This window comes from Monodon monoceros, unplaced genomic scaffold (genome assembly GCF_005190385.1).
Source record: "Monodon monoceros isolate NGI ecotype Baffin Bay Population unplaced genomic scaffold, NGI_Narwhal_1 Super_Scaffold_18, whole genome shotgun sequence".
NCBI lineage: Eukaryota > Metazoa > Chordata > Mammalia > Artiodactyla > Monodontidae > Monodon > Monodon monoceros.
This window is the reverse complement of record NW_021703774.1, coordinates 123,476,256-123,493,326: the sequence shown is the minus strand read 5'-3', so window position 1 is coordinate 123,493,326 and position 17,071 is coordinate 123,476,256. Positions and strand designations below refer to the sequence as shown.

Genomic DNA, 17,071 nt, shown 5'->3' with positions numbered 1-17,071 from the left:
ATACCTTTCAATGAATGTGTCTAGATGGCAAGAATGACTCCATGGTACATTTTACATTGTTAATAAAAAAAACACTCTCATTCAGTTGTTTTTTAAAAATACATATGGGTAGAATGGCAGAGAAAATATGCCAAAGTAAAGCAAAAAAAAAAAAATAAAGGCTCTCTAAAAATTTATTTTGCTACAGAGGATACTCTAAACAAGTTTCCTTAGGGCAGAGTACTTCTGGTGATAAGTGAGTAATTTTAGATGGTACACAGGTAAACATTTTCATTTAATAGCCATGTGATTATTTTAATGTGTGTTAGGAAAAACAAAGCTAGCATATCACAGCTGTGATCTTCTGGATGTGACTTTTTTTTTTTTTTTGCGGTACACGGGCCTCTCACTGTTGTGGCCTCTCCCGTTGCGGAGCGCAGGCTCCGGACGCGCAGGCTCAGCAGCCATGGCTCACGGGCCCAGCCGCTCTGCGGTATGTGGGATCTTCCCAGACCGGGGCACGAACCCATGTCCCCTCAATCGGCAGGCGGACTCTCAACCACTGCGCCGCCAGGGAAGCCCTGGATGTGACTTTTTAAGGTGAGGCTACAACAGGAAGAGCTGTGGTAATTTGCGTATCACACGAATCACAGGAGTGGGACTCAGGCCTACCCATGATCATAGTGAACCTCCTCTTGGAACTGTTCATAGAATGGATAACGGATGATGCTGTTCACTAGTATGTTTTCTTACATACTGAATTTTCAAGCCCATTCCTGCATTCTTTTCAGCATTAAATTGAAATGTCACTTTGAAAAGCTGTTGAATGTTGAGTACTGGAGTATTAAAATGGTTGCCCTAGAAGCATAATCTAGTCACTGTTTGGATGCACCAGCAAAATCCCCCTGAGCACACACATGAAAACTGAAGAGGAGTATTTAAATGATGCTTTTCAAATTGTCAATTGTATAATCCAAAGTTCTCTTAAATTTCAGATTTTTACTTTTCAAAGAGATGAACAGAGGCAATGAAAACCATCGAAGATCATTAGCTTCCATGCGCCCAAGTCCTCACTCTTTCATTTGAGTTGATAGAACTCTAAATTTTTCTGAAGAAAGCCTTCAATCTTCAAAATTGTTTTCATGAATGGATTTAAAAGTAGAATATCTTACTGATATCTCTGCTAATTTGAACAGCTTAAAATCACCCTTACAATGTGAGCTTCCATTATAATTATACATGAAGGCCAAGTGAGTGAGGGGCCTGAAAAATAGAGTGATGAATGTGTCTTGATCATGCTATATTCTATTATTTTTTAACTGAGAAATTCTCTAAAAATATTTTAATATCATGAAACACTTCCTAAATACTTTTTCCCACTGATTGGCAGCGGTAAATGGATAAAGAAAACTCTTTTATTCTATTACTTTCTATTATCTTTAGCAAATGATATAAATTTTCCACCAAAGTCAATAATACTAATAATAAATGATAATAAGTTTCATTGTTAATAATAATTATCTTTATAGCAGTAAACACCTACATTGAGAAAAAAGAAAGATCACAAATAAACAACCTAAATTTACATCTCAAGAAACTAGAAAAAGAAGAAAAAATTAAGCTCAAGGTTAGCAGAAGGAAGGAAATAACAAAGATCAGAGCAGAAATAAATGAAACAGAGACTAGAAAAGCAATAGAAAAGATCAATGAAACTAAGAGCCAATTTGTTGAAAAGGTGAACAAAACTGACAAACCTAGACTAAGAAAAAAAGAGAGCAACTCAAATAAATAAAATCAGAAATGAAAGAAGAGACATTAAAACTGATGCTGAAGAAATATAAAGATCATGGACTACTATGAACAACTATATGCCAACAAATTGGATAACCTAGAATAAACAGATAAATTCCTAGAAACAGATAACCTACCAACATTGAATCATGGAGAAATAGAAAATATGAAGACCTATAACTATTAAGGAGATTGAATCAGTAATCTAAAGTCTCCTAGCAAAGAAAAGTTCAAGACAAGATGGCTTCAATTGGGAATTCTACCAAACATTTTAAGAAGGTTAACACCAATCCTTCTCAAACTTCCAAAAAATTGAAGAGGAAGAAACATTTCCAAACTCATTTTATAAGGTCAGCATTAGCATGATAACAAAGCCAGACAAGACCATAAGAAAAGAAAATTACAGGTCAATATCCCTGATGAACATATATGCACAAATACTCAATAAAATACTAGCAAACTAAATTCAACAGCACATTGAAAAGGTCACACACCATGATCAAGCCATGTTTATCCCTGGGATACAAGGATGGTTCAACATCCATTTATTGATATTCAAATCAATGAATGTGATACACATTAACAGAATGAAGGATAAGAATCATATGATCATCTCAATAGATGCAGAAAGAGCATTTGACAAGAATTCAACATCCTTTCATAGTAAAAACTCTCAATAAATTAGGTATAGAAGGAATGTACCTCAACATAAAAAAGGCCGTATATGACAATCCCACAGATAACATCATCCTGAACAGTGAAAAGCTAAAAGCTTTTCCTCTAAGATCAGGAATAAGACAAGGATGTCCACTCCCATCACTTCTATTCAACATGGTACTGGAAGTCCAAGCCAGAGCAATTAGGCAAGAAAAATAAATCAAAGCTACCCAAACTGAAAAAGAAATTGTCTCTGTTTGCAGATTTTATATAGAGAGTAACCCTAAAGATTCCACCAAAAAGTAACTAGAGTTAACAAACAAATTCAGCACAGTTTCAGGATACAACATCAATATACAAAAACCAGTTGCATTTCTATACACTAACAACAAAATATCTGAAAGTGAAATTAAGAAAACAATCCACTTTAATTGCATCAAAAACAATAAAATATTTAAGAATAAACATAACCAAAGAAGTGAAAGATCTATACACTGAAAACTATAAGTCACTGATGAAAGACACTGAAGAAGATATAAATATGAATGAAAAGATACCCTGATGTTAATCAATGAAGTTAGAACACTCCCTCACAACATACACAAAAATAAACTCAAAATGGCTTAAAGACTTAAATATAAGACATGACACCATAAAACTCCTAGAAGAGAATACAGGCAAAACATTCTCTAACATAAATTGTAGCAACGTGTTCTTAGGTTAGCCTCTGAAAGCAATAGAATAAAAATAAATAAATAAAAAAATGGGACCTAATCAAACTTATAAACTTTTGCACAGAAAAGGAAACCATAAACAAAATGAAAATACAAACTACAGACTTGGAGAAAATATTTGCAAATAATGCGCCCAACAAGGGATTAATTTCCAAAATACACAAACAGCTCATACAACTCAATAACCAAAAAAAACAAACAACCCGATCAAAAAATGGGCAGAAGGCCTAAATAGACATTTCTCCAAAGAAGACATACAGGTGGCCAACAGGCACATGAAAAGTTTCTCAACACTGCTAATTATTAGAGAAATGCAAATCAAAACTACAATGAGGTATCACCTCACACTGGTCAGAAAGGCCACATTAAAAAGCCTACAAATAATAAATGCTGGAGAGTGTGTGGAGAAAAGGGAACTTTCCTACATTGTTGGTGGGAATGTAAATTGGTGCAGCCACTATGGAGAACAGTATGGAGATTCCTTAAAAAACAGAAAAGAGAGCTGCCATATGACCCAGCAATCCCACTCCTGGGCATATATCCAGAGAAAACTATAATTCAAAAAGATACATGCACCCCAATTTTCATAGCAGCACTATTTACAACAGCCACGACATGAAAGCAACCTAAATGTCCACTGACAGAGGAATGCATAGAGAAGATGTGAGATATATATATATATATATATGTCTCACATCTTATATAAAAAAGAATGAAATAATGCCATTTGCAGCAATGTGGATGGACCTAGAGATTATCATACTAAGTGAAGTAAGTCAGACAGAGAAAGACAAATACCATATGATATCAATTATATGTGGAATCTAAAAAAAAACATGATACAAATGAACTTATTTATGAAACAGAAATAGACTAACTGACATAGAAAACAAACTTATGGTTACCAAAGAGTAAAGGGGTAGGGGATAAATTAGAAATTTGGGATTAACATATACACACTATATATAAAATAGATAATCAACAAGGTCCTACTGTATAGCACAGGGAACTATATTCAATATCTTATAATAAACTATAATGGAAAAGAATAGAAAAAAGAATATATTTATATATAATATATATAACAGAATCACTTTACTGTACACCTGAAACTAACACAACATTGTAAATCAACTGTACTTCAATTAAAAAGAAAAGCAAAGCTATCCTGTTTCCTTGGATTGGAAAAATTAATATTGCTAAAACGTTCATACTATCTGAAGCAATCTACAGATTCAATGCAATACCTATCAAAAGTCCAATGGCATTTTTCACAGAAATAGAAAAACAACCCTAGTATTTGTATAGAACCAAAAAAGACCTTGAATAGCCAAAGCAATCTTGAAAAGAAGAACAAAGTGGAAGGCATTACACTTCCTGATTTCAAACTATATTACAAAGCTATAGTAATCAAATCAGTATGGCGCTGGCATAAAAATAGACACACAGACCAATGGAATAGAAGAAAAAGCCCAGAAATAAACTTATGCATATATGATCAATTTTTGACAAAGACACCAAGAACACACAATGGGGAAAGTATAGTCTCTTCAATAAATGGTGCTGAGAAAACTGGATTTCCACATGCAAAAGAATGAAATTAGACCCCTATCTTACATCATTCAAAAAAATTAACTTGAAATTACTTAAAGACTTAAATGTAAGACCTGAACCCATAAAACTCTTGGAAGAAAACACAGAGAAAAAGCTCCTTGACACTGGTCTTGGCAATGATTTTTTGGATATGACACCAAAAGCCCAGACAACAAAAGCAAAAATAAGCAAGTGGGACTACATCAAACTGAAAAGCTTCTGCACAGCAAAGAAAACAATCAACACAAAGGAAAGGCAACCTATGGAATGAGAGAAAATAATTGCAAACTATATATCTGATAAGGGGTTAATATCTAAGATATATAAGGAACATACAACTCAATAGCAGAAAAACAATCTGATTAAAAAATGGGCAGAGGAACTGAATAGACATTTTTCCAAAAAAAGATACACAAATGGCCAACTGGTAACAGAGAAGGTGCTCAACATCACTAATCATGAAGGAAATGCACATCAAAACTACAGTGAGATATTACCTCACACTTGTTAGAAGGACTTCTTTATCAAAAAGACAAGAGATAACAAATGTTGCAGAAGATGTAGAGAAAAGGGAACACTTCTACACTGTTGGTGGGATGTAAAATGGTACAGCCATTATTGGAGATAGTATAGAGGTTCCTTAAAAAACTAAAAATTGAACTACCATATGATCCAACAATCCCACACCAGGGTATATATCTGAAGGAACTGAAATCAGTATCCAAAGAGATATCTGCACACCTATGTTCATTACCTTTATACACAATAAATGCAATAACCAAGCTATGGAAACAACCTAAGTGTCTGACAAGATGAATGGATAAAAAAGATGTGATGTATATATACAATGGAATATTATTCAGCCATGAGATAGAAAGGAATCCTGCCATTTGCAACAACATGTATGAATTTGGAGGACACAAAATGAAATACACAAGACAGAGAAAGACAAATACTATTTGGTATCACTTATATGAAGAATCTAAAAAAAATAAAAAGTGAAACTCATAGAAACAGAGAGTAGAATGGTAGTTCCCAGAGGCTGTGGGGTGGGGGAAATAGGGAGATGTTGATCCAGGGGTGGAAACTTTTATTTATAAGATGAATAAGTTCTGAGGATCTAACATACAGCATGGTGAATATCGTTCATAATACCATATTGTATACTTGCTAAGAGAGTAGATCTGAAGTGTTCTTACAAAAAAAAAAAAAAGAGAGAGAAAGAAAGAAAAAGAGTAACTATGTGAGGTGATGAATGCACTGATTATCTTGATTGTGGTAGTCATTTAACATATGTATACATATACCAAATCATCACATTGTACATTTTAAATATATATTGAATACAATTTTATTTGTCAATTATACCTCAATTTAAAAAATATTTATTATTATTGCATTTCTGGTATGGCCTTCTTTTCTTTGAGTCACTAAAGACTTAAGGTCTCTTTTAAAGAAGATGGTAGAAGAATGAAGGAGAATTTAGTGGGATAAAAACTCTTCCCCCCCCCTCCACTTAGAGTTGAACTTGCATAAATAAATGTGTACACCAGTAGACATATCAACAATTGCCTCCAGCTGCCTCATATTTTAGAATCGACTAGGAAGTAATCTCCTCTTTATATCCTTCCCTTTAAAGACTTCCTGTCCTTAATGTGTTTAGTATTTTTTAAATGTTTTTAAATGATCATATACAATATACTCATCCTAAAAGATAGGAAGTTATAGAAAAGCAAAAGGAAGAAAAAGTAACCATAATTCCATAATCCAAAGAAACCACTATTGATATTTTGGTGTATTTTTTCCACATACGGATTTTGTTTGGCTAGTATAGGTGAGAACTAGTACAGTGGTCTTCCAAATGTTTTCCTTAAATACCCTTAAAATAAACTTTAAAAATTATGTACCCTACTGCATATTTTTAAATTAATGTCTAAAATATTAAACAAAAGTCTAAAAAAGTTTACTTCCTTTTAAATAGAAATTACTGAATGTTTTACAAGATGAAATAAGTGAGACAAGGCTGTTATAGGGACAAATATGCCATGATATAGTTTGATAACAAAACCTTTAAAATTTTACTTGATTTCTTTCAGATTTGCTGTACTTTATTGATAAGGTAGTTACACATGACTTTTATCCAATGTGTCTAGAAAAAATATGACAGTCCATCAAAAATCTCATTTACATTTAAGAGGATAACCATAAGCCCCCCATATTACTTCTGATGCTCAGCATTCAGACTATTCCAAAATGGGCCCAAATATCCCCAAATTGGCTAAAATTCAGAGTACATCAATATGGGCTGAAATACAAGTATTTTAGTAAGCTTCACTTTTCTAAAAAATGTATACAATGCAGGAAAAGATTAGAAGCCTTATGAGTTTAACGCACCTTGATTAGTAATCAGAAGAGTTCTCCCTGCAACTAGTATCTCCATTTCTCTGTTTGCTTGGTACCCTGGAGCTAATTATACCCAGGGTCATGCACAATACTGAGATTTGGGGTGGAGGGATACCATTCTTTAAGAAGCGAAAGAATGACTACTGCGAACCCAGGCTCATTCTCAGAGAAATCAAATGTAGGGAAGTGCACATTAGGAAGTTGAAAATCTGGAAACTGATCTCCTTAGGAGTATGCATGAAGTCTCCAAGAGCTACAGTTGTACACTGAAGGTTTTGAGTTCACCTCCGCTTCTGAGCATTCTTAAGTCTCTAAGAAACTCATAGGAAATAAGATAAAGTTGACCTTTAATGCACACCTCACAGGAAATGGTGATGATTCAGCCAGTGGCACCCACTCCTCCGATAGAACTGAATGAGCCATAAGGTATTTGATACTGAGAAATACTGAGCAGATGCATGTAGGGTACATGTAGGGTCCTTTGGATGAGTCAAAAGATTTATGGTATTTATTTCTCTTCAAAGCGACTACCTAACTCTTTATGAATAATGGGATTATTAATTCAGTAGTTGAGAATATAAATAAAGTGACACCTCTTTTATCTGGCATATTAGAAGAATGAGTTTTTCCAGGTAAAATTATCATCAAGAAAATTATAACTCCAAGGCCATAAAGTTACAAAAGTAATTTCAACATTTTTGACAGAAAGTTTTCTGAAATGAATAATACTGTCTGTTACATTCTTAAGACTGCGGAACTGAAATTGTACTTTTCGTAATTACTCAGTTGTGAGTTTTGAAAAGTAGGGCAGGCCCAGACAGTGAGCTGGGCACTGTTGGTGAAGCAAAGTGATATGGTGTGGTACACACCCATTGGAGGATGATGGGGTAGAAGTAGAGGCAGCTGAAGGAGGAATGCTGGTACCATAAAAAGGCAAAAGATTTACATGATCTGAAGAGAAACCAGAGTTATTTGGTATCATAAAATCTAGTTCAGAGTCACAAGTGTGAGATCAAACTGCAGGGAATAGGTACGAAACCAAGCCTGAGTCACTGACCCAGATCAGGTAAACTTTGCCCTACAGGAGTTGGCATTCAGGGCTGAAGCTTGCAAAAGTGTGAACCTGAGGCTCCTGTATATTCCTCTCTGATCCCCTAATTGTTTTCATATTTTCTATTAGCATTTTTTATTGTAATTTTAAAATACAATTTTGTTTCCTACTTCAGGGTCCTTGAAAGCCATTAACATCCTCTTCCGTAGTCACAACACTTAGCCAGTCTATGCTGGCGCACAGAAGGCACTTAAGGCCCCTTTATCTGGCCTGTAACAATAGAAGGGCAGGGTGACACAGTCAATTATCCAAATAAGTCTTCAATTGCACATGCAAACGTCAGTATATTGAAGAGTGCAAAATGGTTCTTTACTCCAGGCTCAAGCCCCTTATTGCAGTATATACAGAAACCACCTTAAATAGACCTGAGGAGTGGCTCACTGCCCCTGCACAAGTCCATCCACAGTCACAGTGGGCTTTTCTTCTCTCATCCTAAATTTTGGGGGGCCCACCCATGCAGTTGCCTCTCTTTTGAATGTTTAAAGAAGAAATTGGGAGGAGGAAGCCACTTTCCTAGCCAAATGTCTATTAAACAATTAGACTATTATTCTACTATGAATTGGGGAATTGCTTCAAAGCATAGCTCCTGGTTTTTGCCTAGGGAAAAAGAAGCCCTCTGTCTTATCTTTGTGCTGCAGTTTCTAAAGGCCCTTTTCTGTCATCTTGGTTCGATTTGTGACTGCCCAAGGAGGAAGAGTGGATACATGTCTTGCCCTTGGCAGGGAGTGAGGAGGGAATCCAGTCACACTTTAGTCATTGTAGTACAGTAAGCCCTCTCAAATGGGAACACCTGTTTTACATGGTGTAGCAAGAGACTGGGCTGTACCACTGTATCCTAGCTACCAAGAATTGTGCAGATATGTACAAATGTCTGCCCTGAGCATATCCATATATTAGGGGACTTCCTCTGGCCTCTATGGGTAGCCGTTGTCATCTTCTCTCCTGCAAAAAACAATTCATCCAAACACCCATCAGTCTCCCCACCCTTCCATAATATTGATTTCCTTTTTTCCACACAGAATTGCTAGATTACTATGGCACAAAACTTTAAGCCTCCCAAATCAGGTCTACTGAATGGGATTTGCATATTTAGTGGTACCTTTAAAGGGATGGCTTAGGAGCTTTACACATGATTCAGACATTCTCCCCTACTAAAGCCACTTCAAAGAAACGCAGTAATCAAAGTAGAAATAGTGTACCTGCTTTGCAAGCACAAATTCAAGAGTTCCCTAGTCCTCCTCTCTAACCAGATTATCTGCCCTAAGCCAGGCCTATTTAAAAATGTTGGGGCTGCCATATCACTTCCCTATATAGAGGTGGTAGGTTTTCCACCTCTATTCAGAGTCAGGGAGTCACTAAATTCCCATTTCAGGGATCAACAGTCCACTCCTTGTTCTTCTCATTCCCACCCATATAGGGCATCTGAGTTCTGAGGCAAGATAGATCCCTCTAGGTTTCCTCCCCAATGCTAGATGAGTGTTGTTAGGCAACAGTTTAACATTCCAGGTCTTGGTCCAGCTATACTTCTTAAAGTGGAAGATCCTAACCAATCCACTTCAAGGAGCTCCTTCTAGTAGTCAGTTGGTTTATGACAGTGTCGCCACTGGATGGGGAAACTGGAGATATTTTCAATCCACAATAGGCAGGTAAATTTATAGAAAAGCACAATTGCATAAGGACTACAGTTCTAGCTGTTTTCTTCTGTTCTGAAGTTCCCTAAAGTGGATTTTTTTTTAAGTTGGAAAAAAGCTAAATGTTGCATTAAATGTATTTACCCTGTATGTGTTAACTCAAAATATACTTACTAACTTAATATGATATATTTTCAAGATCATGCATTTTACACTCAATCACCCTTTTCATCCCCTCAGCCGACAACCATTCCAAACTTTTACCAAATGCTAGAGAAAAACTTGAAATTGTGTGACTTTTAGAAAATAAACAAGGTTTATTACTTGCAGGCTTGTAAGATGGTGACAAGATATCTTCCAAAATGGAATAATTTTGAAAGTAAAATGGAGTGTTATGTGTAATTACCTTGGGACAAGTTTAAATTGCACTGTCCCGGGATACCCAGATGGCAACCCTGCCTATGGAAAGCAAGCCAAGACAATGGGTTTTGATGCTTTCTGATTAGCAAGTGAAGTCAAACCATTTACATACAAGATTTTATATAGTCGATCCTCATCATTCCAATTCTGTACTTGTGAATTTATTTACTAACTAAAATTGATTTGTAACCCCAAAATCAACACTTGCAGCACTTTGTCAGTCATTTGTTGAGATTTACAGAGTGGCGAAAGATTTGAGTCACACAATGTGCAAGTTCCCAGCTAAGAAACTTGTTTCGGCATGATACTGTAATCAAGTGTCCTTTCTCAAGTCTATTTTATAGCTACATTTTTCACATTCTGTGCTTTTTTTTTTGGTGATTTTTCTGTTTAAGACGGCCCCCAAGTATAGTCCTGTAGTATTGTCTCGTGCTCCTAAGTGTAAGAAGTCTGCAATGTACACTACAAAGAACACCCGTGTTGCATAAACTTTGTTCAGATATGAATTATAGGGCTGTTGGCCCTAAGTTCAACGTTAATGAGTCAACAATATAAACAGAAACACACATAAACAGAAACACACATAAAGCAATATTACGTATTGATCCATTGATAAAATTGTAAGCAGAGACTCACAGGACAAAGAAACAAAAGAAAGAATCACTAAAATAATTAATGAATTGGGCTTAATCAAAATTAAAAACTTCTTGCAAAAGATGTTGGTAAGAAAATGAAAAGATAAGGTACAGACTAGGACAAAATATTTGTGAAACATATGTCTGATAAAGGTCTAGTTTCCAAACCACATATAGAACTCTCAAAACTCAGTAACAAGAAACATAATAAACCAATAAAAATGGACAAAATATTTGAACAGACTGTTCACTAAAAAAGAGATATGCATGGCAAATATCTTTGAAAAGATGGTTAAGAAGTACCACCAGCCCCCATTAAAATAAATAAATGAATCCTGATTTGCACTGAGCTGTCCATCAATCTCATCTCCACTGTCCGAATTCCTGAAAGATTAGATGATGTCCTCTCCTTTATTTTCTATTCTAATTCACTTCAATCTCCTTTTTGCCCCCATTTCTTTTCTGAAACTATTCTCAGGGAAGACAGACTTTTGTTAAATTCAACACTACCTGTTAGTTCCTATCATATTTAATCTCTGACAATTTGACACTTGGTCACACACTTCTCGTATCTCTTCTTCTGTCCTTTGGTCAAGATTTTTGGCTCTGGCCACCTACTCCCTTCCCTTAGCTCCCTGGATGTTCTCTTTGAGTTCTCTTATTCTAATCTTACTTTTAATACTATTGACATGCTGAAATCTTCTAAATTTAGATCTTCAGCTCAAACTTCTCTCTCAAGTTTACCCAAGTCTCCAATATCCTACCAGTCTTCTCTGAACATGCTGTAAGCTCCTCCAAATCACCATGATCAGAACCAAATTCATTACTTCCCCACCCTCACTCCTCCTTTTGTGTGCTCAGTTAATGCTGTTATCTGCTGAGTCAGCAAAAGTAGCCACAGAGTCAATCCTTAAGCTCCCAAATTCTTAGCCCCACACAACTACACAGCTGTTGAATTGGCCTCCACAGAGCTCTCAGGTGTGTTTCCTCCTCTCAGTTCTCACTGCCTTTGCTTTGCCTTAGGCCTTCATCAGACTCTGGTTTTCCATAGCCTCCTAACTGGACTCTCTACCCTCATTCAATTCTCCACACAGTAATTAGAATTATCTTTCTAAAAATCCAACTTGATTATGTATTTCTCTGCCTAACAATCTTTGCTATCTCTGACGCTTTCTGATAAAGGAAGTTGGGGTTTTTTTGTTGTTGTTTTGGTTTTTTTTCAGCTGTGTAGCCTGACAAGCAACGGCCAGGTGGCGATATGCAGCTGGGTGAATGGGAGGACGGACAGGAATACACAGGAATACATAGCCCATTACATTCTGCCACTGACCTAATTTTCCAGCTCAAATCCTTTTCCCTTCAACCTGGAGAAACAACCTGCCAGTCCCAAACAATTTACTTGCACCTTCTGTTCTTGGTATGTGAAATGTTTTCCCATACCCTCTCCTTCACGGTTTAGAAAATTGTTACTGGTGATTAAAACCCAGTGATAGTCAAAGACATTCTTATTCGTGTATTCCAGTGGACCTCAGCCCTGGCTGTTCCTTGTAACTACCAGGAGAGGCTTTTTAAAAATATCGATGCACAAACATCCACTCACAGAAATTCTGATTTCATTGGGTACAATAAATTTGAGCATAGGAATGTTTTAAATATTCCCCCAGAGTATTCTAATGTGCTAGGTGCAAAAGATATAAAAATTGAAAAGACAGTATGGAGTTTCTAACTTCAAGAAATTCACTGTGGAGGAAATTAATAAATTAATTGTCATTTACAATATAAAGGAGTACAAAGAGTGAAAAGATATTCATGTAGAACAAATAAGGAGGCAAGAAAAGGTGTGTCGCAGAAGTCTCCTGGTGATGCTTACTATAAACCAACCAAATAATTTGACAATTATTTTATTTGGTTGTAGGATCCTGCTAAACTTTGAACAATAGTTCAAAGCCACTAATCTGTAATTTTATCATGTAAACAATACAATAAAGCAGATGTTCTGTGATTAATCACCATTATATCTTTAATGCCCCGAACAATACCTGGCACATATTAGATGCTCAAAGATGCTTGTTAAATACATGAATGGTCAACAGTAGTATTTAAACTTTCTTTTCTTAAGAAATGGGTTTATAATGGATATCACTGTTGGTTGCAAATGAAAACTAAGCATCATATCTTTGGTGTCAAAGATTTTGATAGATAAAGCATATATATGTGTTCTACTTCTTGGCTGAGACAGATTATTTTAAATTAAGATGAGGAAAAAAAAGTACTGACAAAGCAGTTCACTTTCAGTAATCTGGGTTTTCCCAAATAGTGACATAAGAGCCAGTCATTTTGAATTGGACGGTTTGAGTTCCTCTTTGAGAATCTGAAATGTAGGTCGGTGCTTTGCTGACATTTCCATTTGCCTCATCACTGAAAACCTGAAGTGATCGTTGACAGGCAGGCAGTGAGGAAAGAAGATGTGACACAGGCGACAGCCTGGCTCTGAAGTGGAATTATGTGCTTCAAACACGTTGAAAGGTAAAGAGACAACGATCATCTAAATACTCAAAAAACAGCTATATTTTCTTTTGGAAATACATGGGCCAAGTTGTCTTCTCTTAAAAGTTCTTGTGGTATTTCATACAGTGGTTACTGATGGAAGTTGAATCTGTAATATTGTCTATCACATCACTTTAAATAATATTATTGCATATGTTCTATCAGGTGAGTAGTTAACTCCTAACTGGGAACATTTTAGGGCTTGTTTCGCCTATTATTTATAAAGTGAAGACCTACTATTGTTAACAAATTATGAAAGGGATCCTTATATTCATAAGTCATGGGGACCCCAGTTTTTAAAAGTGTTATCAGATATCTTGTGCTATTTGATGAGTCATGAGTTTTGTTGTTTTATATGAAAGGCTCAGATTTTACTAAAGAGATAAAAATAACTGAATAATGTTGATTATTGAATAATTTATTCAATAATGTAGGTAACTGATTACCTGAATAATGTAACTCCAGTTGTATACTCATGGCAATATTGTTTGGAATTTCTATAAGGTATTTCTTTTGAACTCTCTACAGATAAAAGGGCTTTCTGTAGATTTAACTGGTGATAGCACATAAGCCTTTGTCTCACTTTCTCTTGCTTCATTTTGAATGCTTTTTTTTCTGAAAGTTCTGACATTTTTGGCTTTTCCTGAGTTTTACTTATCAAAGACTAATATTTCTGGAGCTTGATAGGCATGTAAACCTGGTCAGGAAAAGAACTGAGCATCAGGGGTTAGAGCAGAAAGAGATTTCTGATGAGAGAGACAAGATTAGGAGGAGTTATATTTTATCAAGGGTCAAAATGTCCTACTAAGGTAATTCATAGTGATTTTGGGAGGGTATAAAATTCCATACTTTTGCTTTACTCCTCCACCTGTATTCTACCTCCTCGTGCTCCAGGAACTCCTTTGCCCTGTTTCCTTTACCTCCCCCTTCCTTCCTTCCTTCCTTTTTTTCTTCCTAATTATTCTCATCAAAAGCAACTGTTAGAAAAAATGTTATGCCTTTTAGTATTTTATTGCTATTTTATTAAAATATTACAATTTAAACATTTTTCATATTTTTTCTAGAGGGCGACAAAGAGCTTTTTCCTGCCTTTGGTCATGAATCAGGTCACAATTCAATGGGACGTGGCAATAGCTCTTTACGTATTCTTCAATTGGTGTCATGGAGGTACAGTGTTTTGAGTACCTATTGCTATTTTCTATTCAAATAAAATGTTGAGTGTTTATTATGTTCATGGCATTATGCTAGGATCTCTGAAGAATAAAAACTTATTATATTCAAAAAATTATATGCACATAAAATTATGTGGAATGAAATAAAGTCCAACCTCCCTACTAATTCAGGATTCATTTATCAAGCATCCTAACAGACAGACGTCTAATTCTTATACCAACATTTCCACGAAGGAGCTTATTATTTTGAGTTGGCATATTCTATCTTTGAACACTTTTAGCTTATATGATAACTCATCAAACATTTCAACTTAATTCAATTCCACAAACCATTTATTGACGGTTACCGTGTGTCAGGTGCTGTGCTAAGCCTTGTATTCCTTTGTGCAGTAGTATTATGTGCTATTATTATTCCTATTTTGTAATTCACACAAACATCTGGCATTATGACAAAGGCATACACAGATTTTAGGAGTCCAGGAGGGAGATCATCAGAAGTTCAGGCAGGGCAGCCATCAGCATTTGAGAGTTTCTGCTTAGCATCCTTGGCAGGTGACAGGGATTCATTTACTAGGAGATAAGCAACACCAAGGCAGGGTTCTAGACCTTGAAGGAAGCTTTGCAAATCATGCAAGTTACTCAGAATAGTGACAAAAGCAAAACTGTCTTCTGTAGGTTGGGACACATTATATTAGAGATATAGAAGTAGCCCCACCTTGAGAACTAGAATCCTTTCAGCAGGATATTGGACACTTCCAGAGTCAGACCAACAGCTATCCAAGAAGATTTAGTAAAAATAAGACACCAGCTACTTTTTCCAGCTTCTGGAAATATGCAAATGATAAGTAGGACTTCTGTTTATATATCCAAGTGATTAATATAAAGCATAGAGAAATAAGACAAGCCCGTGTCATGTGGCATTAGAGACCTACCAGCTGTCCATTAAAAATTATTCTATATATTATTGTTCAATCTGCTATGAATATTTTTAATATCATCCAGACTATCTTTTCCACGTTTTCTACTAGAACATTTTACCCCTTTTTAACAGATTTGCTGAATAAAAAATATACTATGTTTAGCATTCCTCTGACCAATCTAAAAAGAAGAAATTAATGTTTTATATGACTTATTTTAACATATTAAAAAGAGAAATTGACAATTTTTCGTATGACTTATTCTTATATAATCCATGTTGATTCCTGCTGATTACTGATTTTTTTCTATGTACTGAAAAATGATCAACTTACTAATTTATTCTTGAATGTTGTGAAGCTCAGCGGCCCAGTGTTTCTGGGGTTCTTCTTTATTCCACTTTTGAAAACCAGGAGAATATTTGTCCAAATCTGAAGTCTTCTGACATTTTTGATATTTTCTGTGTATTCTCAAACACTACTCACAATGGTTTCATGAAAGTATTCACAGATTTTTTAAGGTGCTCAAGATGCAGTTTGTCTGAACTTGAATTGTTGAACTTATTTAAAGCAGTCAGATGCTTTCTTAAAACTTCTTTCCATGTCTTTGCCTTCAATTCCCTATTGATAATGATGGAATTATTTTTAGCATTACCTCAACATTTAAATATTTATAACTTATATGTAAATGTTCATTACATAAATGGCCATATTCAATTATGCTTATATTATAAAAAATTTAACTCTTTTTTAAAAATTCATTAATTAATTAATTAATTTATTTATTTTTGGCTGCATTGGTCGTTGCAGTGTGCGGGCTTCTCATTGTGGTGGCTTCTCTTATTGTGGAGCATGGGCTCTAGGCATGCGGGCTTCAGTAGTTGTGGCACGTGGGCTCAGTAGTTGTGGCTTGTGGGCTCCAGAGCGCAGGCTCAGCAGTTGTGGTGCACGGGCTCAGTTGCTCCGCAGCATGTGGGATCTTCCCAGACCAGGGCTCGAACCCGTGTCCCCTGCATTGGCAGGCGGATTCTTAACCACTGCGCCACCAGGGAAGCCCCCAAAATTTAATTCTTTAAGCTTTGAATTCCAAAGATAAGAACTTTTAAAAATCAAATACTGACCTTTAATTATCACTATTTTGATAAGGTTTTAAGATATTCTGATACAGGTATTTCCAGAAAAAGCCTACAATAAATTTTCCTTGATGTGAATTTAATTTAATTGATATTGCATTGCATTGTCATTCAAGTTTATGAAAATGACTTTATTGTCTTTTGGTTATAAAAATAATATGTTATTATATAATTTTAAAAACACAGAAATATACAATAAAAAATTACTCTAACACACAGAGATTATCATTGTTAATATCTTAGTGTATTTCTTTTTAATTCATTCATCGAGTTATTTTTAACATTGAGCCTCCATTAAATATGTTGTTTTGAAACTTGCTTTTCAACTTAAAAGTGATGAATTTTAAGTGG

General features: G+C 35.4%; 1 protein-coding gene across 1 annotated transcript in view; it reads left to right on the top strand.

Annotated features, from left to right (window-relative positions):
* Window positions 1-13,415: 13,415 nt before the first annotated feature.
* IL23R (interleukin 23 receptor) overlaps window positions 13,416-17,071 on the top strand; it is a 54,280-nt gene continuing 50,624 nt past the window's right edge. Inside the window, exons 1-2 of the mRNA XM_029229068.1 lie at window positions 13,416-13,480; window positions 14,566-14,668. Of these exons, the coding sequence (XP_029084901.1) occupies window positions 14,599-14,668 (70 nt within the window). The 5' untranslated portion in view covers window positions 13,416-13,480; window positions 14,566-14,598. The remainder of the gene's footprint in view (window positions 13,481-14,565; window positions 14,669-17,071) is intronic.